This window comes from Neolamprologus brichardi, chromosome 7 (genome assembly GCF_056152115.1).
Source record: "Neolamprologus brichardi isolate AB-2024 chromosome 7, ASM5615211v1, whole genome shotgun sequence".
NCBI lineage: Eukaryota > Metazoa > Chordata > Actinopteri > Cichliformes > Cichlidae > Neolamprologus > Neolamprologus brichardi.
In genome coordinates, this window is record NC_142110.1 from 54,296,194 (window position 1) to 54,323,638 (window position 27,445).

The following is a 27,445-nucleotide window of genomic DNA, read 5'->3' on the forward strand; positions in this document are numbered from 1 at the left end:
TGCATGCTTCATAGACACAATGCTGATGATGTGATGCTGTTTTCCTGGCTTTATTGTATTTGCTTTCTCAACCAAGAGTGAAAAAGAGCAAAATATACTGGTACGTATGAGTGACATGTAGAGGTCAGTACGGTGACCTTGACACCATGCCAATAGACTGCCAGCGCAGCTAGGTCAGGTGTTCTGTAGTGCGACACTAGTTGCTGCAATCTAAGTGGGACACATTTGCCAATTAAGCAAATATGTTTCCTGTCGTCCCCGGGCGCTGGCTTATCAGGCTCATTTGAGCGTTCCTGCCATCTCATCAGCATGTGCATCTCTCCATAGTTTTTGACTCTAGGACCAACAGAGAGTGTCTCGCACTCCAGGATTATACTCTTCCCTGAAAGTGAGGGAGGGTCAGAATGAGACAGATTAATCAAAGCAAAATCACAAGAGGAAAAACCAACCAGAGAACAAAGAGATTATTTTAATTTACTTCACTGTAAGAATTTCCTGAGATAAAGGTCCCAAAAAATGAAAAGTCACCACCAAAGAAGATTTGTCTGATCACAGAGAGGATAAAGAGATAATTATTGGTCAGTTTTATTGAATAGTACAACAGCTGCTGTTTAATGGTTTAATTAAGCTTCATCTTTCTCTTCTTATTATGTACTTTCACAAATCCTTTTTTTCAATCTCAGATGCCCTTTACCACGATGTGAATGAGAATCAAACACCATCACAGTTTAGAAATTAGGATAATGTTAGCATGAAAAAAAATCATTACATTAATCTCTCAGTCTGCTTCTTTTCTGTTTTGGTTGCCTGTTAAATTCTATCCACAAACACAAACACCCACACTACTTCTAAAAGTGTACATGTGCATCTTTTTTTAATCACATATAACTTTAAAAATCTTAAGTTAAGAAACTAACATATATAATACAACTGGAACACACTGATTCAAAATGAAAGCACATTCCTTACAGCGAAACAGTACGGAACCTGGAATCATTTTCTGAGACAAACAGCAACCTAACTAATTCAACGGCATTGCAGAAAGGATGAGAGAGATCTATACACCAGCAATCCATACTTTACCACTCAAACATGGGTTACTTTCTATCAATACCACCTAAAAAGAGTTGATTAGAAACGTTTTTGTAAGAGTGGTTGTAAGAATGAGCTCGGAAACCTAGATGTCCACATCACAGCCATCCTCCTTCATCTCGGTTTTATAAATAATATAACATGTTGAGCTGTGAAATGGCAGTCAGTAAATCTTTTTTATTTTATATTAATTGTGTTGAATAATAATTTTGTAATGCACTTGTGAACACTGGATGTTTGTGTACATAGACCAGCAACCTTCATAAGTAAGAAGATAACAAAAGGGAACTATTGAAGAAGTAAAATTCAAACATACCTATATGTGAGACCAAAAATGTAAAAGAACATGTATCTTTACAATACTGCAGTGTTTACTGTAAAATTCATGTAATAACAGCCTTCTAATGAATCTCCACATACTTGACAACTTCTGTCTTCAGGAGTCAGTGCTTATTGTTTGTATAACACATTCTGGAGTGTACAACTGAAATGTTTAATCTCTAGTTACTGTGGAGTGGCACAATGGGTTTGCATGTGTGCCAGTTTCTCTGAAGTTTGCTGTCTTAGTTGGCAAGCAGTGCCTTCTCAGTTTCAACTGGTGATGTAAATTTAACAGTTTTAAAATTGTCCTTCTTTGTAGGCTTATGTGTGAGAGAAGTAAAGCTAGGACAGAAAAGCATCAAATGCAACTCTGTTTTTACTGGTACTGGTACCATTGCATGACTAATGCGTAATAAATAGTAAATAAATAGTTTCTTTGCCAATGTCATTATAAGAATACATTTTGGCTTCTTTTTTCAGCTACTGAATATTTGGTTCCTCTGCATTTCCTGGTTTTAAATGGATCTCTAAAGGACTGATTAGCTAGGATTTGTCTTAGGGCAGGATATTTTCACGATCAATTTCAACACACCAAGTTTGGGAAAGCCTAAATGCTAACCTCAAAGCTTTATAGCAGATGAACTGTTAATGTCACAGTGACTTTTACCTACAGTCTATGTCACAGAATACCTCAACCAGCTAACTAGCCATCTATATCTACAAATACATACCTACAGTGTGTCCTGGAAACCCTAATGTAATTAAGTTTTGATTGTCAAGTTGAACAAATTAGGTTAAATGAAATGCTGCTGAGTAAAAAGCCCCAAGAGTGGATTTGAAATGTTCTCCAGGATGACTCTGGCATCAAAGTGCTTCTTTACTGGCAAATCCCGATGGACCTACATTTTCAATAATTCCCGATTTCCCAGTGGTTAGAGTAGAAGAAATAAAAAGTCATGAATGTTTGATAGCTCACTCTACTTAGGAAAGATAGCATCATTTCAATTACCCTGATCTTAAACAGCAAATCTTCTGGCATTTCATGGATATCTTTCATAGATTTTTTGTTTTAACTGTAATATATAGTTTATCATCTGCATAGGTAGAGAGCTACAATAAACACAGGGAAAGGTGGGGAAGGGTAACATAAAGTATCATATAATACAGTGTCATTCCCGTGCCAAAAAAAGCTTTTAATGTTGAGTTGCATTTTTATTTCAGATTTTGGACCTCACATTTGAGTTGAACGCAAGAGAAATGTGGTTCTGTTTTAAATGTATCATGTTGTCATATAGTCCTGTCATTTAGTCCAGTTATAGCACCGCGGTGATTTACCTTTGTATTGTTTTTTTCACTTTGACACTTAAATGTGGTGTAAATGGGAAAAATGCTTTCCTCCATTGTTTTGATATCTAATTTATGAAACATTTCCACCTGCATGTGGAACAAATTAGGTTTGTCATTGTGTTATGTAAAAGATGCAGATGCGAGTTCTTATTTTAAACAATGCAATTTGTTTTGCTCGGTGTTTCTTGTGGTGACATATTATCCACTTAATATTGAAATATATTTAATTTACACAGTGTAATAGTTACATCTTGATACCTGTCAAACTCAGTTTCAACACTTTGCTCTAAATATTCATCCCATCTGAATATGAGAACAAAGCACTGGAGGTTAAGCTTCGATATAGTCATATATTCCACACTATATGACTATAATATACATTAAGTGAGTAATATAATGTAGACCGTTTTTAGTTCAGCTATTTTCTGAAATAAGGGGTGAGATAAGTGCATATCTTATAAACCTAATGTCTCATGGTGACATACAGTATTGGCCTTTGAGATGGGATCTCATTACAATTTAACAAGCAACAAGTCATTTAGGTAGTTAGGCATCAACACTACAAACATGGTCGAGTCTTCCATTTCAGTTTGAATTAGCTGATGTGAAGCTTAGCAGCTATCTAAGTACCTGTCTTTCATTTACTGTAGGCTTGCAGACTAAATGAAAGATGGGTACAAGCCAGTGTCAAGTGACCATTTGAAGAACTGCAGTTTTTGCAACTCCACGGTTTGTTTGTTTGTTAACCCCAGCAAAAACAACAAAGCTCACCAATCAATCACTTCAACTCATTTATTACTATTTGAGAAGTAAGGGTCACTATTTGCTGTCAATCCTTGCATAAAGCAGACTACAAGAAAATAATGCGATTACATGAATAAGCTTGTAAAATGGGCTCATTTTGTATGAAATTATTCAATTATATTTGCTCCATTTTGCAGAAGGTCAAAACTGACTGCTTTCATAACTGACAAGACGGACCAGCCATGACAAACACTGGGGTTGATTAGACACTGGCTGTGAAAGAGTGAATTATAAAGAAAGAACTGATGAAGGCGCAATGTTGCACACTAGTATGAGCACTTGGTACTGTATGTCTTGAAAGCAGCGGAGCCAATTCATGAAAAAAAAGCTACATGATGAAAGACTTCTTGGGCCATCAAAAGGAGCAAAAAACGCTTGTGACAACATGACTCCAGATTTATTGATTTCCTAGCTCATTTTTTTTTTCATCTAGAGTGCTTTGAAAGAGCAAAGCAATCTCTGAGTTTGTTGGCTGTAGTTACATTCCCTTGGCAAATGGACACTATCCACAAACACACATGCTACTCACACACTGGAGTACAACCCCATGCACAAACACATGGCTCTCCCAGTGGGGCGGAGTTTTTAATCCTCAAATACACTGCCATAAATCAAAGCGCAATCCTCGTGCCCTAGCTCGTCTCTCTGAATGAAAAGCTCAAGCTACTGGCACATTAATAGCAATTTACAGGGCCAGTCATGCGAGGAGAGGAGCATCAACTGAGCGTCTTTTATTTTGTAATTCCTTATTGGTTTCACTCACTACATGGCCACTGAATTGGTAACGCTGGAGGATGTGACCTACCTACTACATCACTTTACTCTGAGCTGTTGTCAGATGTGTTGTGCTTCCCAACCCCCTAATCTTGCAATCAAAATGTGTCCCCTTACATATCTTCATAAATGTAGTGAGGGACGTGTTTCAATTTTTGTCCTCTCCTTTTTTGTCAAGACGGGAGAACAGAGACTTCTTTACATGATGAAATGCAAAATGCACGCTTCAATCAGCACGACTGTGAAGCATTTGTTAGCAAATACTGTACTGTATGCAATCTTCATAAAGGAACAATTGTAGCAAAATGTTTCTACTGTTATACTACAGTGACCTGCACATAACTAACTGGATTTTGAACCAGTTACCAGCCATGTTGAAACTGTGAGTGTGGAGAAATATACTCAGTTTTAATTAAATTACTAAAAGGGAATAATATAACTTTTAAGGGTAATGAATTGTTGTCTTAAATTTTCTCCCTCAAATATTGGGGACTCTTAAAAATGTTCTTGTAATGTTTAATTAAACAGGTAGATAGAAAAACGCTTCATGTATCACATCATTTACTATTGATGGTGCCTTCAAAGGCTCTCTTACTAATGCCATATGTCATTTGTGCATATCACAAATACTGGCTTTTTATAGTACAGTCGTTAACAAACCAGACGATCTCTCTTTTGCCCACGGGACAAAGTGTCCATGATTTCTAAAGACTAATTACTTTAGAAATCCTACTTCATGGCTGAAGCATTTGGGGGGGTTTTTTGTATGCATGGTCAAGATTTAACTTACATTTGCAGATTTAATGACAAATTGTGTTGACTGACAGCACTTAGAAATAAAATTGCTTTAATGCACTTCCACCTAACGGCCTCAAGAATACGGCCATTACTAGTTTTTACCCTGCCTCTCCTGCACTGAGTACAGTCTCTTTAACGCTTTGTGTACCACAGATGATGACAGAGAGCCTTTGCAGTTATATTCAGTTCAAATTGTTGAACTGTTTTCTCGTGTAACCTTGGGTGAAGTTCACTTTACCTCTGAAAGCCTTTTGTGATACTCTATCAAACTACTGACCCTTTTTAAATTAGTCTGATACGTTTTGAAACATTCCACCAGATGTTTTTACGTGTATTTGCTTTTTTATCACTCACATCTGTCCGGTTATCAGATGTTTGTCTGCCTGAATGAATTTGACATACTTTTGTTTTCAGGTGGATTGGCTGAAAAATGAGGAAAACCTGAGCTTTGATGATGGTAATATCATGGAGAAAAAAGGTGACCACAACCTGATCATCTCAGAGGCCCGGCTGTCTGACTCTGGAAACTACACCTGTGTTGCCAGCAACATTGTGGCCAAGCGACGCAGTGCCACTGCTACTGTTATAGTCTATGGTAAGATTACAGTTCTTTTAATTTTGCAATTTTATCTCTGACAAAAAATCATGAGAGTAGATTTGCCTGGTAACTTATTACAGTAGTGTTGAAGAATAGTCTTGCCTACATCAGAATATCAGTTTTCACTATTATGGTATTCAGTTAGCAGCTAACTAAGCTTTACTCACACCGAGGTTGATTATCTTGTTAATAGTGTTAGATCCTCAGTGCATAAGACCCTGGATACTGTGGCTCGTTAGATAGTAAAATCTGCCTTAAAGCCGATAACATGCAAGTCGGAAAGGAAATAGTGCTGCACTCATCAAGAAGATATTCTTTTGGGCTGGAAAAATGGTTTGTTACTTCATTTTTTAAGTCCTCCTTAAAGCTAAGACACCTCACTGTTTGTCACTGATTGAGAAAAATGCGAACAACCACATGCTTCTTTTCATCGCTGTAGCCAAGCTGACAAATAGTCAGAGCTCATTCCTTTAACCTTAACTAGAAATTACTTTCTTCAGAGACAAGATGTTAAAAATTAGAGAGAAAAAAATAGATTCACAGCTGTCCCACAGATATGTCACAGCAACTTAACTGCTAATATTTACCTCTTATTTATTTCTCCCCAATAAACCTTGTTGAGTTAAGGTCACAGTAATTTATCCCTCTGAACCATCAATGTGCCTTTTAGACCCTATTCCTTCAAAACTGCTCAAAAAAGTCTAAGTATAGTTTAATTAGGTTTCTTCCTGTTAAAAGGGAGTTTTTTTTCCCTACTGTCACCAAGTGCTTGCTCACAGGAGGTCATGTGATTGTTGTTGTTTCTTGGTAGTGTTGTAGGGTCCTTACTTTGCAATATAAAGTGCCTTGAGGTGACTTTTGTTGTGAATTGCACCAAATATCAGGGCTGTAGAGAGTGAAATAGTGTCATACTAGTAAAAACTCCTTTTACACTGAAGGGCAGCCTTAAATGAAGTGTCTCATTGTTCATTTTTCTGACCTTTCATCCTGTTATTTTTATTCTTTTAAAGAAGGCATTTAACTGCTGCAGGAATACATCTCATTCTTTCTGACATCCCATTGCTCCGGTCCATCAATCATTAATTTCCATAATGCTAATGAAGTTCCTGACAAGCTTACTATTCCCAATAGCCTCCAACAGATGTACAATAATGGAACAGTAGTATTTCTTCCTTTCCTATGACAACAAATGAGCTCATTAGTCAATCATCCTACATTACTTTAGGAGACATACTGTATCCGAGAAATAAGTGTACATTGACAGAAGGGAAGACACTACTGATCTTTTTTTTCTGATGTTCATTACCGCCTTTGAGTGAATCCTCTGACTGCGATGCAGGCCAGAATTCCTTTAGTGTTTCTTCATACCTTTTCCCTCCTCTTCTGACATGTGCAGTGAATGGTGGCTGGTCATCCTGGACGGACTGGTCTCCCTGTAACGTGCGCTGCGGTCGAGGTGTGCAAAAACGCTCTCGCACTTGCACAAATCCAGCGCCTCTCAATGGTGGAGCCTTCTGTGAGGGCATGTCAGTTCAGAAGAGTACCTGCAACACAGTGTGTCCAGGTAAGAGCAATAGCATGTTCTTTTCACTCTTAGTGATAAAGAGCATGTTTTAGTGTTACTAATTCTGACCTTTTGAAGCTTCTCTTGCACCTTACAGCTATGGGTTAAATAAAAGATTTACAGTTGCCAGATAAGATGTGCAAATTTTAGATTTATGACTGTTGAAAGTCTGTATTGTTCAAGTAGTTTATTCTGCAGAAATCACTTGTTATTGTGAAAATCCACATATTTGCATTCATGAGAATATTTGCATAAGATCAATACAATACAGCACCTGTGTCTTTGCAACAAAATCTAGATTTCTGTAGATGGTTAGCTTTACTTTACGTTTCACAAAGAATAGAAACTGGAATAATTGCTGGACTGACAGCTAGCAAAACAAGAAGCTAACAAAACTCTTCCTCTGTCATTGTACAAAATGTATTTATATTTACATACTATTTGTATAACATCCTTGTGAATATACTGTACCTAAGTAATATGTAAATATCATTAGCACATATACACAAGATTACATATAATAGCATAAATAGTTTAGTAATACTGCCTTTATTTAACTTCTTTTTCATTATTTGGTCTAAATGTAAAAAATAGTTGGCTTACTTTTTCAGTCTCTGTTTGGAGAGAACTGAAACTTTGTGTTTTGTAATAAACAAATAAAAATTATAACCAAAAACTCAGTGATGAACCGTAAACATTGTTTAATTGGTCCAGAAATCTCAGTCTAAATACTATTATTTGGGTTTTTGCAGGAGCTACAGTCAAAGTATTTTTTGTGCAGCACAAGACCCACTATTTAACCACAAATTGTTGCTCCTATCCTTCAATCTTTTTACAGAAATTCGATATAACATATGCCATGACACTTGTCTTAAAAGCTTTGGGTAGGTTTTATAGTTAGCACTAGTCTTCTTTCAACATCAGAGTTTTACAGTGAAAGCATCTGCAATGCACTGGTGACAGTGGGTTGTTATCTGAAATCAAATGCAGTGCACCTGTGAAACAACTAATGAAGTGAAAATGTCTGGCAAGAGGAGAAAGATGCACAAATAGAGAGGGGTGAAGATAACATGAGAGAGAAGCTAAGAGTAGAATCTCAGGCTGTAAGAGGAAGTAGGAGTTATTAAAATTGCGCCTCTACCCGTGTGTTTTTTTTTTCTTTTATAGGCAAGCCCAAATTTATGATTTCAACCACAGTGGAGTATAAAGAAAAACGCTCATCAGGTTTAAGTTTTAAAAAAAAATTATCAGTCGAGTACAGTGCACTCCTCCAAACATTATCTCCTCTTTGCCAAATGTCTCCTTCTGACAGATTCTTTCTCTGCATCTGGGTTTGAACATAAACAGGTTGCCTTTGCTTTCAGATTAGCAGGAAGAGGGGATCTTTTAGAAAGGCGAATTGATGGAGTCTCTTTATGCTCCAGATCAGAAACACCAGCTTTGTACATGTTTTTGACACTTTAAGTGGGACATTATTTTTAGTTGTGCAACTGTTACCTTGAAAGTGTTTTGCTGTAAAGTTCCACAGAGCTATTAAAAAATACACTTAAACCTGGAGTATGAGTAGCATGCATTTTTTAGTTCCTGTTGTGTTTCACTTGCATTTCTTTATACAGTAACGTGTGCATGTATTCACATTCAATGGCTCTATCTTTGTGTTTGCCCCTGCAGTGGATGGCGGCTGGGGAGAGTGGAGTGAGTGGTCAACGTGTAGTTCGGACTGCGAGAGGCAGCGCAGCAGAGAGTGTACTGCTCCGGAGCCCAAGCATGGGGGGCGACTGTGTGACGGGGTGGCAGTGGCTACAGAAAACTGCACAGGCGGCCTCTGTACACAGAGTGGGTAACATCAGCTCCACACTTCACTGGTTAAAAAGGAGAAAAAGATATAGTGATTTAGCACCATTACTGTCAGTCCCATTGTGTTCATTGACTGTGTCATCATAGACTTACTGTTCATAATTTTTGGCAGTGTAGGCTAGATCATGATCGTCATGATAATCATGCTCATTAGCAACGCCCTCATCCGTCTTCATTATTCAAACACTTTGTTTCACATACATCACACACAGTGTGCACCAGCGTGGATTTGCACGCAGGCAGTGATTGAATCAGCTAACGCTTAAATGATATTGTGTGTTTCTGCAGATCGGAAGTTGCTGCATGATGCCAAGCCACAAGGTGAGCTTCTGTTTAGTTTCATTCCTTTCTGATGTTTTATTTAAAAGATATCACTCTCTCCAGCCGTGACCTGGAAGATTGTTAGATTAGGGATTGGGATTAGAAAAAGGTGTGACCAAAAGTTTTTTTCACACATTTTGCAACTCTGAACTTTTGTAAACAAAACCCAACAGAGGAGTATATAACAACTCAAACTAAGCATTTTTAAACACCCTTTAACCTGAACCTCCCTGACACAAAGTCCAGATATACTACAATAATAAGAATTGCTGAATTTACATTAGCAAGTCCAACATCCTAATTATCTGTCTGCTCTACCCAGACAGCATCCTCACTTTAACCAAAAAGTTTTGAAGCCGTGTAAAATGTAAATGAACACACAATACAATGGTTTTCAAATTTTATATGCACATATCAAATGTTTAAATTGAGGCTAACAAAAGGCTGGAAAAGTGAGCTGAACAATGAAGAGACAAATTTTCAACTAATTAGGTTAATTGGCAAAATGTAAATATGATTGGGTATTACAGAGGAAAACTGAAAGCAAGAGCTTGAAGGATAGATGGGTAGAGCTTCACGAGGTAGCAAAAAAATCTACACTCCCAATTATTTTGTTTTAAATAAAAGTGGAAGTTTAGAAAAAATGGAAAGATTTATTTAAAAAAAAGAAAAATAACCACATCTTTATTTTACACCAACACATATATGATTACCAGTAAGCAAAGTGGTTGTTTGTTTACAAATTGGTTAAGAGTTTGTTTATAAAAACATTTTCCGACCATTATATGCAGTGTACCTTTAAATATCATTTGAATGTCTATTATAAGGTTAAAACTGATGTTTCACTCAGTTTTCAGTTTTGTTTTAACTGTTTGTTTAAGTTAAAGCACCAATACTAATGTGTTAGGTAGAAGGCAAATTATAGTTTAGATTAAAATACAGTGAGTTATGGGTAAGACCTGCCACATTATTGCTGCCATTCATGCAGGAAACATTGTGAGTATCTCTGAGACGCCAATTGTTCATACTTAAACCAATAGCATAGATGAATATCAATTATAACACTGCTGATTATGGAACATTATTAATATCATTTCCATTGCATTGCTATTACAGTAATTATTCTATATGTTTACTCAGTTTTACATGTAATTTTAATGTACTGATTACATGTACTGATGGGTATTACGAAGCCCAATATGTTTTCTAAAACTAAAGTATAATTTAGGCTTTTTTTGTTAAATGCAGGTATAATAAGTTATTTTCAGAGGTTAGTTCCATTCACACCTAATTGAGTTTTGTCTTGTAAACACCCTCTGGGCTGATAGCAGCAAACTGGTGCAATGTCATTAATGGCATTTATAGGAAGAGACTGGCTCTGGCTGCATAATCCCACTGTTGGAGTGACAGAAATTCTCTAGCTGACAAGGGTAGTTACAAGAAAACAGCACGCTCATCAGCAGCCATTTGGTTCTCGCACTGGTTAAGCTTAACAAATTACTAATGTTGCCCTCAGAGAGAGAATTGCCCTGAAATAGGAACAATAAGCTGCCAAGTGGTAAATCACAGGTGTGGCCATAGAGAATAACGCTGTATGACTCACTGTGAATTAGCTTATTTAAATACATATGTTTTGACAAACAGACAGACAGCACATCAAATGACACGTGAATGAATAATGATGATTAATATTAACAAATTAAATTCATTTCTAAAGGTTGTTTGGCTTAGCCGTTTGTTTACCCGACCAAACATTTGTCATTGATGCTTCTTATCTCATTTCCTGAAATATTTAAAGAAAGTGCATTGTGACTTGCTGTTTTCTTTACACTCTGCATCCGTTTCCACATGCTGTATGTTGTTTGACTTGGATTGTTACCAAGTCTCTGTAAAAATAACACAAGCTGTATCAAATGTCCCAGCTTTTATTGCCATTATTATCTCAGTTTCACTCCTACATTAATGATGCTGTACCCTTCTACTTATTTTTGATTATATCGGGCATTATGTTTCAGTTTGAGCTCTTTGCGGTTAACCACTGTAAATCCACTGCTTTATGCATTATTGCTGTGTAGGGAAATGCTACTGCGTAGCTTGCACAGAGAAAAATCAATTTGCCCATGTTTTCCTGACTTGTCCTTTCACATAGTTATGTCTTCTTGTTTGTCAGGAATGGGGAAAAGAATGCGACCAGGCTGCCAAAAACTTCCCAAGCCCTCAATTAACCTGCTACTGTAGCTGTTAATACCGCTTTGCATATTTTGTCAATTTCTCCTGATTTGAGCTTCAGGCTACTTAGAGGATTTCTCAGCATGTCCTGTTTTAGTGCAGATCTCATTATCTTTCAAGAACAAGCTAGCAGCTTCTTTATTTCCCCACTCATTCGTTTGCTTTGTGGAGTTGGACGCCGCAATACTGGTGGGACCAGATAGAGCATAATCGCTGCCGATGAGCTAATTTAATGAATTGGTTTTGTCACATTATCCCAGTGGAACACAGAGCGCCTCCAACACCAGAGCCAAGCAGTGTTTGAAATGACAGTCAGGTGCTGGGTTGATTATAATCGCCTTCCTTCCAAGGTTCCTCATTAGTAACTTTAACACTGAGAAAAGGAACAATGAAGCTGTGCATCATGGAAAGAACAGAAAATAAAAAATGCACTAAAGTAGCATGAAACCAAGGTAGACTTCCCCGGTTTAAGAGACTTCCATAAAAGCACTACTAAGCAACACAGATTTCCAGTTTATTTTGGGAGAGAATGTCTCCAAGCATCCTAATTAACCACAGAGACTTCGAAAGCAAATATAAGAAGTCTTGATGCATGCTCAATCATCCAGATAAGGAAATCCCAAAAAGTTGATTGTGTTCATATGAACATTCAAAGTCACGTTTGTTTGTTTTTTTCACTCATTCTGACATTTCAAGGTGTGGAGAACAGCAGTGACGTTGCCCTGTATTCAGGCCTGGCTGCAGGGGTGGTGACAGTTGTACTGCTCATCGTCGCTGTCACTCTTTACCGAAGGAGCCAGAGTGAGTACGGTGTGGATGTCATTGACTCATCCGCCCTTACCGGAGGCTTTCAGTCCTTCAGCTTCAAGACCTCTCGTCAAGGTGAGTCATTAACTGTGGCTCTCAAATATCAGAGACAATTTGCCCTCGAAATTGTGTCATAAAACACTGAATCCAAATGAGAACTTTGTACAAAAATCGAAATGTGAAATTTTCAAAAAAAGGCAAAGAATGGATGGATTTGGGGGTTTTCCTGCAAAAGGCAACTGAATTTGGTTTTAAATCCAAATATGCATCCTTTATAAAGCTCCTTGTAAAAATTGAGGATTCATGTTGTGTTGGAAATCTTTTTTGGCGTTTTGACATTTCACTGTATGCACAATATATGAACTAGCTTAACAGTGTACAGAAGTTAATTTGTTGAAGTCTATTGCAGCTTTGATTATTTAAAGAAGAATTTAAAAATTACACAAGATATGCACAGTCTTTAACTTGTCATTTAAAAGCACAGACAAATTGTACACAATGCAATTGGAAACTCAGAGAAACTCCAATATGTAAACACTGTTTATTTGCTCTTGAAGAGCCTTATCTCCATGTAAAGATATTTTTTAAAAATTGCTTGTTGGACTTTGCAGTAAGATCTTAAAAAGGCAGTTTATAACAACTGACAAAATCTCTGTGACAGCTCTACACCCACCCTGCCACAGATGGAGCTAACATGCACAACAGTTAAATAGGATGTGCAATTAAAAGTGCATCATATTATAAACCAGAGCGTCAAAATAGCTTGTTTTTATGTTTTTATTTTGCATGTGCTTTTATTGTCTTTTTTATTTCAGTTTGGCTGTTTAAAAGACCACAAAGAAAGCCCTAAAAATTAAAGCTGCAATTTTTGCCTGGTAGTGCAGAGAGTTGGCATTGTCTTTGGCATTAATAGCCATTCTAACACACACATAAAAGCAAAACACAGAAAAAGAATACGGCATAGGCATACAATCATGTAAAAAGGAAAGTACATCCTCTTTCATTTCTAACATTTTACATATTAGGACATAATACAGAGTCCTCTGTTCCTCACCAGGTTATAAATTTGTGTTGATAAAGCCTCTGATGAACAACACATGACATGTTACACCATGTCATTATTTTTAGTTGTTGGAGGTACTTGTATATACACAGCTTTCTCAAGGTCCTGTTGCAGCATTTCAGTTGGTTTGACTATCGTTCTTGACAGTTGGTGTGAGGTATTTGTGCTATTTTGCGGTGTTTGGTTTTATCAAATATAGCACTGTATATTCTGGTCAAATATCTCCAGTGAGAGAAGACAATTTCTCCTCACGACATTTCTAAACAAGCCAATTACAATGTCACGTATTTTAACATTTGATATGTTAACTGAGCCCCGTGGAGTCTTAGACATAGCTCTTGGGTTATGTGTAGCTTCTATTAGCATTGCATGCTCTTTGGGCGGTCTGTTTTCAACTTTTTTCACTGTTTAACTTTCTACCAGATTGATGGGCAGCAACAATTTATTATCCTAAATGAAGCATTTAGGTGTATTAACACCTAAAAGCTGTAGAGCAGAAAACTTCCAAAACTGCTGCTTTTATGGAGATCACCCTTCCTGATTATCAGTCAACTAAATGCTTTTCATTAATAGCACTGGGTGGTTCCTTACCTTCTTAATTCCTATAGGAGCAGAAAGGGTGTTTAATTTTTGTTAATAATGTTCAAATAATGACACTGTGTAATATGTCATGAATTGTTGCTTATCTCAGGTTGTATTTACCTCATCTTTAGAGCTGCTTAGGACACAACTATTGATGATGACCCTTGATTTCCTTTTTTTTCTCTGCTGCTAACGTTTTAGCTGGCTATTATAACTGAACACACACACCCAAAAGTTCAATGGTGATGAACTGGAATAGGAATTAGTTTATTATTTATTTTCGTTCAAATAAAAATAATGTAAAATGTTGTTTCTAGTACACCTTGTAAGAGAAATACTGCAAAGTGCTTTATGACAAAATTCTAACAACAGAAAGGCAAAAAATTACTCTAAAGCAAGTAGAATAGTTACATAATGAGGTAATTCTATGTAAATAACACCAAAGATCTATGCAAGCCATACAGTTTTCTATGTATATGTATTTATTCATCTTTATGAAATATGAATACATTTATTTGTACGATATATATGCATTAATTATTAACACGCTTTACGGGCCAGAACTGAGTTTATCTGTTTGTTTGCTTTAGCCATCTCAAGCTTTTTTTCTGTCTGTGCTGTAGTGCAATAAATGTCCAATAACTTACAGCTTAACCTATAAAAGATGCATTGCATTTATTACTTTATTGCAAACATCCATATTCAGCAAGCAATAAACTTATGGTAACAAGCAGATTGTGCACTCTAAACAAATGTATAATTTCACTCTTATCTATCATTACTCAGGCCTCCTCTTAAGTACCATAACTTGAAAAGTTAGTTGAAAGTAAGTTGAAAAGTTATCAGATAATGTCTCAGTTTTTGGTATTGTATTTTATTACAAAACCACAATTAATAATTCACGTCTGCAAAATTAAAAATGTAATTTATTACCGCTATCTCTTTTTTTGCTGAGCACCACAATGGAGCGTTTGCGGTCCCGTGTTACTAAACGAAGAAACATCAGAGCGCCGTAGCGTGCTGTTTTACTCGGCAGATTGAGGCATATTTTTGCAAGGCTGGCATTATGGGTCGCCACAGCGGCAGCCCTCAGCAGGGCATAATAAAGTTCATTTTGATAACACAGCAGGAGGCAGGGAAAGCTTTAATCTTGGTCCCTGTTCACTGTGTTAGAGGCGCTAAAACAGCCAAGCCCCCATAACATTCTGCATGTCCTCCCCTCCTTGCACGTTGCGCCCCGCTGTATGCTGCTGCAGTTATCATTTCATCACGATCATTTCATTTCAATACTTTTTCGCAGTCACGTTTTTCATTATGAGTAACTGTAATAACAGCTCACCCATTAAAATTATTGGCCAATTTACAGTACTTTGCTCATCAGGAGATACGCACACTGTGTACTCAGTGTCTTCAGGTCTTATTTAATGCTTGCTTGAAGCAGCTGTCAATGGGTGCTGTTCATTATGGCATTGTCTCTGCACGCCTTTCTTTACTTTCATCTCTTCTCCTCTTAGTTCCTCCCAGCGAGGATCTGAGAGTGAGAGAGATGCGAAGAGAAGATGTGAGAATGAAGGAGCCATAGCTGTCATATGAGAAATCCGTACTTTTAGAGTCAGATTTAAGCAGTGTTAGTTACATCAGCAACATGCTGCACAGCTGGATCACTTGTCACACTGACTGATTCAAATGTCCACAGAAATTCTTCTCACACAGGCCTTTATGTAAACTCATTAACACAGCCGATAAATCGTATTATTGTTGTTGCTCATGTATTGATCAAAAATGCTGCTTTGTTTGATGCAGCAGTTATTGCTATTAAAGTATCTAATATATTCTAATGTCTTATAAAGACATAAGAAGAATAAGACATACTTCCTTTATCCCAAATATTGGGACATACAGGTATATTACACAGTACCATATCACTGTGATGTGTGTTAATCAGTCGGTTTATGTACAGCACTGAAAAGTAACCAGTGTGAGAACATCTCTGTTATTTATTCTTTTCTTCAGTTAGATTGTAGAGTCAGATCAGTGTTTTCAGTTTAGTTTTAGCTTAGAATACATCGGTTTTAGTGTCAGTTTTAGTGTAACTATTAGAATATGGTGGGTGTTTTTTAGGGGCAGATTTAAGAATTTCTGAATAAGTTATTTACTTGCTGCTTGTTTGTGGTCTCTCTGACTTCAGGTTTGTCTTCAGTAGCTTTAAAGCATGTGTATACATGCCCATTTCATAATTGCATCCAGCTCTTGCTTTCCTTTTCCAAACTTTACTAATCCCATCATTCTTGTGCAAGTTAATTTTGGCTTTATTTTGGCCTTCCTGTTCTTGAGTAAACCAGTGGTTTTAACTGGTTTAACTGGACAATGATGCCTGGTTCCTCTATAATATTCTTGGTAATCTTCTTGATTTGATTCAATGTTTTTCTTAAACATTCAAAGAATTCTACGATCCACATTAAATGTTTTCTGTGTTTTTGAGGCCTTTTGTTGTGTTTAATAATATTCCAAAAAAATTGCTACCCTTCTCTTTTATTTTATTTTATTTATTTTTTTTTTCAACCTAATGACAACCTTAACCTTACATCAAAATCTTTTAGGGGCCTCATCTGGAAAGTTCCAAACATAATTTCAGCATTTGAAATCATCTTCTGCATAATTAAGATGATTATCTGCATAATCTGTCTTAGAAAAACTGAGGGGACAGGTCTTACTTGACCTGGTTTGTCAGTCAATTATCTAATTACTTTGGTCTAATTACTTTAGCCTTTCAAAATGGAGTATATGTATTAAAAGAAATAATTGTAATTACTTAACTAAACAGTTGATGCTTCAATTAAAGCTCACAGTCTGCACTTCAGTCACATCTTGATTGTTTGATTCAAAATTCACTGAGGTGTTGTCCACAAACCTATGGAGCTAGCTGTAAATTGGGTTATCAGTAGAAAATGAATAGAAAAAATCAATAACAGTGTCACTTCTAAGTGAGTCACACTAAGATATGTCTTTTTTTCATTATATTACAGCAACAGCCACGGACAGAGAAAACATATTTGTGATGACATACTCTTCAGGTTGTTTTGTTTTTGTTTTTTTATTGATGATGTGGGCTCTCATGTGTAATTGCTGACATTCATTTGCTTTTTCTCTGTGTGTGTTTCAGCAAATCCTCTGCTTATTAATTCATCCATGCAACCTGATCTGACAGTGTCACGTACCTACACCAGCCCCATGTGTTTTCAGGACTCCATTGACAAGGAGCTAATGGCTGAGCGCTCACTCCTTGACCCGTTGCCTGATCTTAAGGTTAAAGGTTAGAAAACAGAACTCTTATGAAAGTCCATGTCTGTGGTACTCAGTTACTTTTGAAAGGGCAAGTCTCACAGAGAAGTGAACGGCTCTGTGGATGCACTAGGGCAGATAATCTTACTTTGGATCGGTTTTTTCCTAAGGCAGTCTCTAGGAAAGTCAACTTTCAGTGCATCACGAACTAGACATTCAACACTTCATGTTGTTGTTTGTTAGTGCTGGTTGCTGCCTTTTATTCCCTTGGTGGCATGATTAGCATTCAAAATTAGGGTGATCTTTGAAATAATTGGTCCTTAACTTAGACAGAAGTGTATAAAAAAGTAGATGCTTAGTCTAATACAGTCATTGTCAGAAATGTAGAAAAACAAGAGCCTTTTTATTGTACTTAGTGTGATTTTATAAAGAAAAATATTCTTATTAAAGTCATATCTCCATTTGACTACATACTATCAGAATTTGCTAATGATGATCAGAAGACTGTGCCAGCTTACATTACAGCAGATAGGCACACAATTTAAACCCCATTGCTCTTGTCTTTATGGGTTTGTTCCGGATAAATGAAAGACTCCACCCTCCAAACTCTTTTAAGTGCAGAGTGTTGCAATTACTACAGCCCCAGGCATACACTTTTTACCTTGAGGCAAAAAGCTTGACAGTGACAGGGTTCTCGAGACTTGTTAGTTGGGTTTTTGCTAAGCTTTGGCTGGACAGTTAATGTTTAGAGCAGGGGTTTAGTAAACAGTTTCAGAGTGATTAGTTTTGCAGTCAAGAGCAAGCTTTAAAGGGATGTTTTCCTACTATTGGATGTTTGACTGTTGGACCTGAAAAAATGTGTTAAAGCTACTCAAATTCTAATGTCACAGAGCTTTCACTGTATCCTCAGGGGTGACGGAAAGGGCAGAGTACCACGTCATGTCCCACCCTCAGACATTTCCAAGGGGACTGGCTCCAGACTATAGAGGGGTTGCAGTGGGGACAACACTGGGCAGAAGAGGCAAAAACCTTTTCAGTCCACACGTCTCTCTGACTCCCCGCCTGCCTCTGCACAGAGCAACTGCAGTGTTTGGCCATGCTGGAGGCAGGCTCGTGGTACCCAACACAGGTGAGTGTACGATGAGGCAATTATCATTCAATATCTTCCTGCTGAAGAGCATGTGTCGACTTCAGTTCCTCCAAATTCAGCTAGCATTCACAGAGGATAGAAACTATAAAAACAAGTTGTTCTCATTTGCACTTTTTAAGTTGTTTAACCTTGTCAGAGTTGATCGGTAGCAAAAATGAGGAAAAAAGTCACATACTGAGTAGGCAACATGATTATGGAAATATTATTTACAAAATGATGAAGTTAAAAAGCACTAGCATTTTTAGCCATTCGGTCCCTACCTGCAAAGTATGGAAAACGTTTTTGATCACAAAAAATACTAAACGTTTTCCTCAAATAAATTACTTTTTTAAAGCATTTTAGGAACATTTTAAAGCACCTAATGCGTGCCGAAAAAATATAAACAAGTGTATTTAATGTGCTGCTCAGTCTATTGCATTATGCAGGCAGCTCTTTCTCTTGGCTTACATTCATCATTGTGTCCCCTGAGGGGCTTTATGTACTGCTAGATTGGCAGTAATTGTTTATGATACAGTAGAATGTTATGCATATGTCTTTGTGTTTAAGAGGAAAGGATGTCTGTGATGCCTGCTTCTGTGCATGCTTGTGACTAAGAGATCGCTGCCAGCATCGAATCACAAGGGGACTTGCTCTGGCGACCTTTTTCTGGGGCCCGTCACCCCTCTGGCTGTCACCTTCACTAAACAGACCTGACAGCTGAGCAGGTGTGTGTCATAAGTGTGCATGTCTGCTTGTTTGTTGATCAGCATGCCTCCTTCTCTGCAGGTATCAGCCTGCTGGTGCCTCACGGGGGGATTGCAGAAGACACTACCTGGGAGATGTACATGAGCATCAACCAGGAGGACAGCAGGTGAGGGACTCTCACTGAGATGGTGCTGTATGCTTCCTAGTCTGCTCTCTTTTAATCCTTCAACAACACATTCCTCATCCCTCATCCTGCCACCTCATCCCCTCCTCCTCCTCACTTTGCCGAATGAGCGCCACAAACACAAAACCTTTCTTATGAAGGCTACGCTGTGACATGTAGTGTACACATGCACATATTCCCACACAGCATGCGGTCCTTGCTTATCTCACAGACACTACAGGGGAGGACATGGTGTGTCACAAAATACATTGGCAGGTGTAGACAGATTGCATTACTGCCTTAAGCAACTGTCATAGCAGAAGAAGATACGCTCCGTGATTCTAGTAGACCGTTTTGTGTTTGCAAACGTAACTGTGACAATATCTCTCTCCATTTTGACTGGTTAGAGTGATGAACTTAGTGAAGTCATGATGATGGGTTATATTGATTAGGCAGACAGAGATAGAGTCATGGGCATGTGTCAGAATTTGGGTGACTATTACCTGCAAGCAGAAATCTATTTCTGTAACTTTCTTATTTCTCGCAAAGCTATCACTTGAGGAAAAAAAGGGCTTGATAGATAATAACTCAGTGCAAAAGGGCTGTAATACCTTTGGATTCCATGCAGCAGAGCTTTGGACGCTATCTGACAACCAGATGTCAGTGTTTGGACATGTTCTTGATTCACAGCAGACAGTATCAACATGTCAGTATGACTGCGTGAAGTCCTGCTAGCTAGCTGTCACCCCAACCACACCGCTAACCACCAGTGCTTCTCGATGAAATTGGATTTCTACGTCCAAGGGGGGGATATCTAAATATCAGCTGTCTTTTCACCTTACTTCCACCCACCCATTTAGTGCCTGGGGTCACGTGGGAGAGGAAGCATATCAAAGGTCACATATAGGTTGTGGCACAGAGCTCAGTTAGCAGACTGGTTGCACACTCCCCTGCCTTAAGTCTCCCCAATTCAGCCAGACTGTTGCCCTCCAAGCTCCTGCTTTGCTCTGATAAGCCCGATGCTGTTTACTTCTCTGGCTGCCGCTTAAGAAGCTGCAGGAGCCGTGCACCACTGAGCTGTCACTCAAAGCCTATCTTCTGACAGCCACAGAGTCCAGGGGAGAAATTGGATGCTTTCTCCCCATTCAAACCTTAGCCATCTACATAAGACGATGCTTTCCTCTGCAAAGAATAGGAATCGATCAGCTGGGGCTCAGTTTCATGTGTTCGCGATAGCTGCCATCCATCCTCTGGGCTTCACGAGGTTGTTTTGTGTGTGATCTTCTTCAGCTCAGCAGGGGACAGTGAGTTGTCCAAGGACAAAATGCACCTGATACTCTGCATCTTGCAAAAGTTTCAAGCATATTTACGAGGCAGGCAGTTATTGCTCTGTGGTGTCAGTTATATCAGACTACGCAAACTTTAAAATTTGATTGGCACTTGTTTTTGGTTGAGTCAATCTACCAGTGCGTATCTAACCTGCCCGACCTACAAAACTCACCCTCAGACAACCCTAATGATCCTTCCCTCTTCCTTCTTTCCTAAAATCCACATTTCCATCATGCATTACTATTTTTAATGCATGATGGAAATGTGGATTTTAGGATTTTAACCTTTTTATTTTTCACACTGACTCAGACAATGAGTAATTCTGACAATGAGTAATTATGGTAAAGCTGATGAAAACTGTTCTAATGAGAGTGGGAGTCAGAAAAATAAGTTTTTACATTTTCTGGCATTAATACACTTACATTGCACAAAATATTAAAGGAGATTCACATTACCTTAAATCTTGAAGTCTTTGTCATGGCTTCCGTTGTTACCTTAATTTTACATCCTGATGAACTTGATGCCTTGGCAAGATGTCATTGTACAAGTCTGGCTAACTTTCAAACCATGGTCACCTACAGGGTTTTTATCAAAGGCCTAAGATTGTGTCGAGGTCTGAGTCATATTTTGTCTGGGTCATTTTGACCCAGCATTTTCTGTTTCTTATATTGTGGTGTTTTTCTAGATTATGATTTATGTTCTGATTCTTGAGATGTGCTGTTTTGCTTATTTTTATTCTAGGTTTCAGTTTGGTTCTGGTCATGAGTTCAGTTTGATGTTAATTCTTCTTTAAGTCTCTGTCGTCTCTGGGTTCCATGTGTTATATTCTTTCAGTCTGCCTCTCAGTGTCAAGTCTGCGTCTTTGTGATTTGTTTCGTGATTCCTGTTTGATTTTGATAGTCCCAGTCTGATGTCAGTGTGTTCAGTTTTACTTCTCCCCTGTCTCGTTAGTCTAATTTCTCCCAGCTGTGTCTCCCTCCTGTTTCCCATTCCCTGATTACGCCCCAGTGTATATAAGCCCTGTGTTTTCCTTTGCTGTCTGTTGTGTTGTTAACGTCTGCTCACACTCAGTTTGCTGTGTGTTCTGGTACCTGGTTTGCTTATTTTTTCCCCAGTATAGTTGGTCTTCTGTTTGGTCAGCAACCTGCAATAAAGCTGTTTATTTTTATTTCACTTTTGCCTCTGTGAGTCCTGCTCTTGGGTCCACCATTCCTGCCTACCTTCACACAGACATGACATATTTGTCATTTTTTTTTAGTGCAGTAACCTATGAACTGCGATGGATGATGAGCTGGATGAGCTACTACACACCGACATTCTGGTTGACTTTTCTCTGGTTTCCTTTCTTTCTCTGCTTCATCTTGTTTGTTAGCCTAAATTACGTCCTTGTATTTAATTTTCATTTATTTTTTAATCATTAGGTTTATTATTTTCACATCCTCCCTTAGATCTCTTTCCGCCCTCATTAGTGCCTACTTGAGTTCACCTGTGCTTTGTTACCACTTTTCCCATGTTGTGCGTTTTGTCTGTGTGTTTTTGTCACATCACTGTGTCACTTACCTTTGTTCCTGCTTCTTCTAATCTTCAACGTGGAGTTTCCTGCTTCCTTCCAGCAGTGCCTTTTGTTATATATTCTTCTATAAAACTTTAAGATCCTTTTCCTTATCCTGTGACTTGTCACTTGGTTTCCTACCTTTAACATCTGATGTGAGGAATATTATAGTAGATGTGGAAAAAAACATTTTGTAAAACTGCACTAGCACTGCACACTTGGTATACATGCAGCCATTGCATAGCTTTAATTTTAGATTTTTACCACAAATACTTTTTCTGACTATAACAAAAATAATCTGCATGATCCGATAACAACTTGCTTGTATTTTCCACAGAGTGCCTCCTTTAGCTAAAATTCCAGCTAATGAGGACACTTCTGTTTCTGCAATTCCGTCAAACGCCATGCGGCTGTGACAGCTTGAAAGAAAGACTGTCAAACACTAACAAGGAATTGTGAAAATATGATTTGCAAGTGTGACCTGAGAAAAAAAAGATGATTGCATTACACTGGATGTTGTTTTGTTGAAACCAAAAGAAAAGAAGTGTGAGTATGAGACAAGGCTCCACTGTTAAAATACACACAACCATCATCATGGAAAGATATTTCTTTGTTCGCATGTAAACAATCAGAGTTGCTAAATAACCATCTTTAATCTTTGCTCGCAGGCAATCCAGGTAATTAGTCTCAGCAGTAGGTAACCTTGGTTTCCTCATAGCTAAGGGCTGATTAGCACAAAAGTGCAGCTGCAGGCCAAGGTGCTACTGCGATGTGTGATTTTATTTTTAGACCGCAGATCATAACCTCTTTAATTTTTTAGTGTTGATTGGTAACAGCATAATGGAGAGGGTTGAAAAAAGCTTCACACATCACACTGCACCAGAAACTGTTAATATAACAGGAGGTGAACAGTCTCAACCACACATCATACCCTGTCTGCATGCAGGCACATACACACACCGTCTTACACCATGCGTCACCTAAAAAGGTTTATCTTACAGGTAATTTGCTGGACAGGCTGGAAAACTAAAAAAGAAACAAAACAAAAACAATCCTCTTCCACCTCAGGTGCTGTTTTTTGAATTAAATCTGTCAAAACTAAATTTACTTGTTGTTTCTGTGGCTTAAATTATGCTCATTATAACTTTACTTGCTAACAGTGCATACGCTTAACACTTAAAAATGAGAAGTCAGCTTCAACTTTGCAATGCCGCTGCCAGTTAAATGTTCCAAAAAGTCAGAGTCACTGTGTGAGGGGGGCCATGACACTCAGAGGATCCTGAATTAATGTAGCAGATTTATACGACAGCAGAGATAGTAGTGGGAGTGGGAACTTTCAGGGGGAATAAAAATTTATTAAGCCTCAGATATGATTCATGTTCATTTACATGCTGTCTGGAGGGACAACTTATATTAGTGTAGTCGTTGACAAATTTGCCTCACAAGCAAAAAGTCACAGGTTTGATCCCAGGAGGAGATCCCTTGGGGTTGTGTCAGGAAGGCATCTGGTGTAGAAAAAAAAAAAAGAAAAAAAAAAAAGCAAATGTGCGTGATTTACACTAATAATAAATACCTCAAGAAGCCTGCCAAGCGCCAAGACCTGCTTCTAAAAAAGACTTTGTAAAAATATTTGCTCACAATCAGAATATAATTTGGGCGTAGCTTTTTGCTTAGTTATACACGAGTCGGTTGCTGCTAAGATCGCAAACTACATTACACACAATACACAAAACACAATAACGCCAAAAAAAATTGACAAAATTCAACAGCATTTCAAAAACAAAATAATTTTTTACCCTTTGGCCAAAAAATTGTAGGTATTGTCGCTGGGCAGGCTGGTGGGCTGTGTGGACACCCAAGTGTGTGAATATCTCAAGAACAAGGCGACAAAAGACTTTCAAATTCATCCCATAGATGCAGCTACTAAAAATCTCAGATGACCTCAAGGTGAAGATCAGAGGTTAGCTTTTCTGAGATTCACAAAGGATTTTCAGCCGTATACCATACATGCATCTACTAAAAGACTGAGGGGTATACACCGACAGGCACCCATATTTTGTCACATGTATCTTGTGTTTTCTGTTCCACTGTTGTGTTTTTTGTTTTGTTTTTTTGACATAGTCTTTTGCACTCGAGGGCCATTGTAGCTCATGTGTTTACATGAGAGGCGCCATCCATAGAAATTGTACTTTCAGTGTGTGTTGGTGTTTTCCATATTTGTACAGATGTGTGGTGCCCCATTCACGCCTTACACATTAGTAATGCATCTGTGTTGGCTTGTCATGGTCATTCCCTGCTGCAGCTGTATTAATGACCCTGAGAAATATCCACGCTGTGCCCGTGACAACAGCACCAATATCGTGTCCTGTGTATGTGAGGTGTCCACCCAGGGCAGCTGCATGACTGATGGTGGTCCCATTGATTACTCTCAGTCTTCGGGGCTTCCAGCCAAGATTGGGCTCCTGGCCAAGAGCAGCTTGGCCTGGCTCATCTGTCACCGGACTGGCCTGAGCAGGCTTCATAAGCTCCATCGACCCACAAAGCTTACACGCACTGTGCTAAAGCCTGTCCTCCCCAGCCTCACTGTCCATTAGTCTTGGTGCTTTAATCTCCCTCTATCTGTGTGTCTGTGTGTCATCTAGTCAGCAATTGATTCATTATGAGTGTCCAAGGATTTGAGTTTACTTTGTTCATAGGCAAGGGTCACACTCTGAAAGCTTGTTGAAGCAGTGATTCATGTTTTTGTTAAAAAACTTGTAACAAACCCATCCAGCTTCATTAACACGATCACAGATCAAACATGAAGTTTACCATAAATGTTTTCTAATCATATGTTTCTCTACCTCTACAGTACCGTGTCCGACGATGGGTCAGAGATCTTTTTGAGCCCTGCAGTGACATACGGCCCACCAGGCCTTGACCTCTCCTATCCAATAGCCATGACCATAGCCCATTGTGCAGAAGTTGCTGCTGATAATTGGACCATCCGCCTAAAGAGACACATCCAAGACAACAAGTGGGAGGTGAGCAAATTCTGTTACCCTTCACCTGTAGTTAACATGTTTGAATTTCCTCTTGTGGCATAAGTGCAGAATGCTAACAAGTACAAGCACACATCTCTCGCTAGTGCCCAGAATATCAATAGGATCAGATAAACTGCTTCGACCTACTTTGATGAAAATTTTCTTCCTGAACTGTAGTCATGCAGGCAAGGAGCTGATTTCAGGGTTGCCAGCTTAGATTTGTCATTCTGCATAAAATTTAGCCTTTCAAGCTCTACCTCATGCGTCATTTGCATTTGGTCTGACATTTCTTTTGGATGTAAGACAGATACTTCAACATGAGGTCAAAACCAGATAAAAACCAGCAAAGGTGCTTTTTAAAAGATTTAAGACGTTGCTGCTCTAAATGTGTTATTCTTGTGATTGCTACTTTTTGGAATTTTTTTTCCATTTATTTAGGTCTTTCAGTGTAATAACCCCTCTGAAAAGCCCTTCCACTCCACCCTATAGAGCTACTTCACAGACTCACAGAAGAACACTCAGACATCCACCTCCACTCCAAACACCCTCTATTCATTTTCTTGTGTTTTCTTGGCAGAGTACACACATCGGAGATCTTTTCTAAGATCTTTTTAATGTTTAACTAACCTCATCAAAAACCTCTAAGAACCTCATTGAGGCAGAGCGACCCCGGAGCCACCGAGTTTGCTTGACCTTGGGGGTCTGTCACTCTCTACCAGCCGGGTCCTTTCACTCTGCGTGACATTTACACAGATGTAATTTGTCAGCACACGCATTTCTCAAAAGGAAGCTATCAAAAGACCTATCACTGGTGAGAGCTATATGCCAGCAGAGAGGAGAGAAAACAAGAGTAAGGACTCAACAGACAGAAAGGGGGAGGTAGGCTCTGGCAGAACGGCAGAGAGATTCTTTGAATGTAAAGCTGTGGACCATCTCTGTCACTGAGAAATAATGAGGCCTTTATCGCAGACAGGATGCTTACTCAAAACCTAATCTCTGGAATTAGTGATATAATGGGAGATGGAGGTTCCTCTTCCACTCTTTCTTTCTCTCTTTCCTTCTTCCACCTCCGCTTCTATTTCACTGTGTCTGCCTCTCAGTGCCATTCCCATTAAAGTCTGCACTTTGGTACACTAGATTTTGACTCTATCATTTTCCCTGCCTGCCTGGCGGGGATGAGCTATGTCATGGAGATCCTTCATGTCTGCTCCAGCGCTAATGGGGCAGGTTTAGGAAGCTATGGGACACTAAATTACCCTACATTGCTTTATATGCCTCAGCCAGGCCATATGCAGAGGGGACCTGTGGGTCACAGTTATGTTCCAAAGGTGATTTAGGGAGAATTGAGCACAAGATGAGTAGCAATTGGCCGTTGGATACAACTGTGCCCCACTAATCCGTTTTGTCAGTGTTACTGTATCCCCATCTGTTTAGTGAGATGTGTCATTATTCATTTGGCCGTCATTCAGCTTTGCACAGCTCCTGGTCCTGTTTAAGTCTATGTACGAGGGAGAGATTCCAAGTCACTGTCTGCAAAGTGTCTTAATAAAATGCCTAACAGCAATGCAAACACGCTGATCGGTGGCTCCCGTGAATTGTTGGTTAACTGCATGACCATTCAAAGTCTTTATTTGTCTTTATTTTCTACATGGTGGCCAATAAGATAATGTCCAAGCAGTCAGCTTACAACTATTGCCTTAATCATGCCAATACAGGCTGGATGTGGTTAAGCTTTTAGTTTGTAAACTTAAAGCAGGTTTGTAAAGAAGTTATGTGCATTACAGTCAGCACTACTAAAAAACATATAGCATGCATGATTGCAGCACAGCTGAGCACAGTGATGCAGAGTCAAGTGGTGTCTTCATATTAACAAGTGAAATGCATTACTGAAAGTAAGAGAGAGTAATTTAAGAGCACTATGCCCTGGAGCTACTAAGACCTTTGCTTGACCTTGGGGGTCTGTGACGCGCTACCAGCCGGGTCCTTTCAGGCCTCGTGACATTTATATAGATTTAATTTGTCAGCAGACACATTATTCAAAATTAAGCTATCGAAAGATGCGTCGCTGAAGGCAGGTGCCTGCCAACAGAGAGAAAAAATAAAAA

General features: G+C 38.6%; 1 protein-coding gene across 2 annotated transcripts in view; it reads left to right on the forward strand.

Moving 5' to 3' along the window:
- Nucleotides 1-27,445, forward strand: part of LOC102790292 (netrin receptor UNC5D-like) — a 204,851-nt gene that overhangs the window by 161,925 nt on the left and 15,481 nt on the right. The window contains exons 5-14 of one of the 2 annotated variants that reach the window (XM_087843880.1): nt 5,551-5,731; nt 7,131-7,298; nt 8,970-9,134; nt 9,444-9,476; nt 12,402-12,587; nt 17,184-17,231; nt 17,321-17,470; nt 18,350-18,568; nt 19,355-19,439; nt 25,169-25,340. In XM_087843880.1, coding sequence (XP_087700006.1) covers nt 5,551-5,731; nt 7,131-7,298; nt 8,970-9,134; nt 9,444-9,476; nt 12,402-12,587; nt 17,184-17,231; nt 17,321-17,470; nt 18,350-18,568; nt 19,355-19,439; nt 25,169-25,340 — 1,407 coding nt within the window. The remainder of the gene's footprint in view (nt 1-5,550; nt 5,732-7,130; nt 7,299-8,969; nt 9,135-9,443; nt 9,477-12,401; nt 12,588-17,183; nt 17,232-17,320; nt 17,471-18,349; nt 18,569-19,354; nt 19,440-25,168; nt 25,341-27,445) is intronic. The other variant, XM_006796863.2, reaches the window with a different exon arrangement.